General features: G+C 35.1%; 1 protein-coding gene across 1 annotated transcript in view; it reads left to right on the top strand.

The window, feature by feature from the left end:
• The window catches only part of CALB1 (calbindin 1), a 20,724-nt gene extending 19,100 nt beyond the window's left edge, over positions 1-1,624 (top strand). Inside the window, 3 exon segments of the mRNA XM_007446317.1 lie at positions 1-36; positions 885-956; positions 1,511-1,624. The exon segment at positions 1-36 is cut by the window's left edge and continues 9 nt beyond it. Coding sequence (XP_007446379.1) covers positions 1-36; positions 885-956; positions 1,511-1,624 — 222 coding nt within the window.
• Positions 1,625-3,488: the final 1,864 nt, after the last annotated feature.

The raw sequence follows: 3,488 nt of genomic DNA, 5'->3' as shown, positions 1-3,488 counted from the left end.
AAAGAGTTCAATAAAGCTTTTGAGTTATATGATCAGGTAAAAAATTTTTCTTATCTATAATTTAATTCTTTAGAAAAATTTGGAAAATGCTCAGGAAGGGTTAACCTCAAACTCAAGGTTATATTAAAAGAAACATGAGCTATTAAAATTACTCAGCCAATTTATTCTTGTCATAGGAAATGAGTTATGTTATATCCCAAATTAGACAAATTTGATTCAAATCCCATGCAACAATTTATCTCCTGTGAGGCTTTGAATAAGATACCAAACTCCTCTGATCCTCAGTTTCCTCATTTGTAACCAAGAGATAATAATACTCACTTTGCAGGGTAGAATGAGGATTAAGCCAATGAAAATATCCAGCAGAATCCTCCCATTAAGTGTATGGTAAGATCATGTGTGTGAGGAAAGGTTATGTATGATGTCACTAGTTAACATGTTTTGTTTCTTCTAATTTCTCTACTCCTGGACCAGATCAGTCCTCTGCAGGCTCTAGTATAGCCTTTCCACTGCCTGATGTGACATCGAGGCAGTAATATAAGTTCCCCAAGCCTATGTCCTCACTCATATGAAAATATTTGTGATTAATTACTTACTTCAACAGGAGGTGGTGATATTGTTAACATAAAGTGAAATATTAAATGTGAAATCACTGAAAATTTCAAAGCATTTTACAAATATAAGATGCTGAATGAGAGGGAATTCATATCTATTTTGGAACTTTGGAACAGTTAAAACTTTGAGCGTCTGACCTAAGACGTTAGAATATCTGCCAAGTTTGCAGTAGGAAGATTTTCTGAGGATTTCAATTATTTCCAATTTACTACATTCTCCATTATTATGGATGAGTTTGCTTATATACTGTTTTATTACTCCTCCCTTAGGATGGCAATGGATACATAGATGAAAATGAACTGGATGCTTTACTGAAGGACCTGTGTGAGAAGAATAAACAGGTAATCTAGTTACCTTGCCACACTTCTTAAGCAGACTTGATGGATCCATCTAGAAGCAACCTCACATCCATTTTGGAGAATCTACTTTAAAAATTTATAGAGGAGAAGAAGTAGATTTCAGTTCTTAACCTGATTTGGTACTAGCCTGAATCAGTGTTTAACTGTGATAAATAGATTTCAAAAACAACCTTGTGGGGCTTCCCTGGTGGTGCAGTGGTTGAGAGTCCGCCTGCTGATGCAGGGTACACGGGTTCGTGCCCCGGTCCGGGAGAATCCCACATGCTGCGGAGCGGCTGGGCCCGTGAGCCATGGCTGCTGAGCCTGCGCGTCCGAGCCTGTGCTCCGCAACGGGAGAGGCCACAACAGTGAGAGGTCCGCGTACCGAAAAAAAAAAAAAACCTTGTGATTTATCCACATTTGTATAAGAACTTAATCCAGTTCTTTTCTTGATGGATTGATGTAACAAGCAGTTTCATCTCACATTTTATCACTTGACAGTGGTTAATTCACTTCCATGTTTAACTGGATTATAATACATTCTATGTTCTATATAGGATCTGGATATTAATAATATTCCAATGTACAAGAAAAGCATAATGGCTTTATCGGATGGAGGGAAGCTGTACCGAACGGACCTTGCTCTTATTCTCTCTGCTGGGGACAACTAGAGTTGATGCCCATGACCACTTACTAGCGGTACATTGTATCTAAAAAATAACTGTGCACTATAAGGGAGTAGGCTGTATTTTGTTTTGTATCTGTAAATTTAACTGCATATAGATAATTATCCAGGATGTGTGGCACACTCTTTTCAGTTTGTTTCTATACTCTTTGTAATGTACATTTTTTGTACATTTGAAAAGGAGAATGTCTATGCTTAGGTCAGTCAATACACCCAATTCAAAAAAATAATCTAACATATTCTTGCTTCCATAAATATAGTTGGACAAGATTTCCCTAAAAATTCCACCAGGATTATCTCTAAAATCCTAGTCTCTGATATATAAATGCATATTTGTCACTGAATAGAAGAATTATACATAACAAGCCAAGCATTCTTATTTCAGACAATTGTAAATCTGCCCCACAAAGTAGTTCTAAGCTGTTTCCAATTAGAAGAATGTGATTTTGCATCTAAAATACCAAAATATCAATCAATAGTTAACTGTGGCTCTATGCAGTTAACAGTCTCACTAGGCAAGATTTAGTCAATTAATCAACACACCTATTGCTTGAATCCACACCAATCTATTGGTTCAAGTTGATTTGATGACAAGGAAAGGCAGCACCAGACAATGCATAAATCTGTCTTCTTCTACATTTGTATTTCCAAGGAGTCTACTGTCAGAGTATGACCTTAACCCATTTTCTAAACTGTTTTCATGTGTTGCAGACTATAATTATTCTAGTAAACTGCTGTTTTTATGTCATAGTCTATGTACTATCTGATTAAATTATATATATATATCAGGTATCCTGGTGTTTAGTTTGCATTCTTCCTGGATTTTCTTTTTATGTAGAAGTGTTCATTTCCACCAAGGGTAACTGCTGCCTCTGAAAAAATTTTTTTTTTCTAGCTATAACAACTCTATTGTTACTACATAATTGAATTTTAATTTAAAATTCATAGCACCCTGATTGTTGAATGTTATATCATCAATAATTTTGTGTCTTCTGTGAATTCTATATTTCATGTTGAGATCAGCATTCAAAATAGTTCTATATCTGCGAATAGTTTCAAACGAGTTAAAAAGAACATCTCAGGAGAAATGCTAATGCAATCATTTATCTTATGTAGCAAGGGTGACTCTAAAACATTCTTTTGACCCACATCCAAGTCATAGTTTCATATATTTGTAGCTAGAATACACTATACTGGTTAGAGTTGACATGTTATGGTTGGCGATTTCTCATTTTTTGATGTGAAGCAGGGAACTATAAGAGATGTGTCTCTTTGAAATTTATAAAGTTACTGCCAAAGAGTTAATGGTTCTGGGTCACTTTGAATGTCCCCATTCTGTAAATTCTGCACTGATTTTCTCAATTCATATAAATAACGAAAAAGTGAGGTATCTCTTTCCCCCAAGAATGAACAGAAAAGAGATTGCCAAAAAATAAAATTTCTCATATGATGGCAGTAGTAGACTGGTTTTGCTTCTAGTGTGTGAATGGAAGCACTGACCTTAGGCTGAATTTTACTACTAAGAATAAATAAACAGGAAAATAACTCTAATAATCTTGTATATTTGTTTTCTTCCTCAAAAAGTCAGTGAATACGTAGCCCATGATCAATTCAGGGGAAGTGTAGGTTACTGAAATTAATACAGCCTAGGAAATCTAAATAAATGTAAATCTACCTGACTCAGTGCATTATTGGATGCCTCATTGAATTAATGTGTCTCTGGCATTAAGATTTACAAAGAAATCTCAAAAAATCCAAATATCTGTAGCTCTTTGCCCAACAGACATAATCAAATATTTCTGTATGAAAGATGTTCTCCAGAGGAATAGGAAGAATATATAGAATTTCCC

This window comes from Lipotes vexillifer, unplaced genomic scaffold, assembly GCF_000442215.2.
Source record: "Lipotes vexillifer unplaced genomic scaffold, Lipotes_vexillifer_v1.1 scaffold603, whole genome shotgun sequence".
Taxonomy (NCBI): domain Eukaryota; kingdom Metazoa; phylum Chordata; class Mammalia; order Artiodactyla; family Lipotidae; genus Lipotes; species Lipotes vexillifer.
Note: the sequence above shows the minus strand (reverse complement) of the source record. Positions and strands in the feature narration are given on the sequence as shown.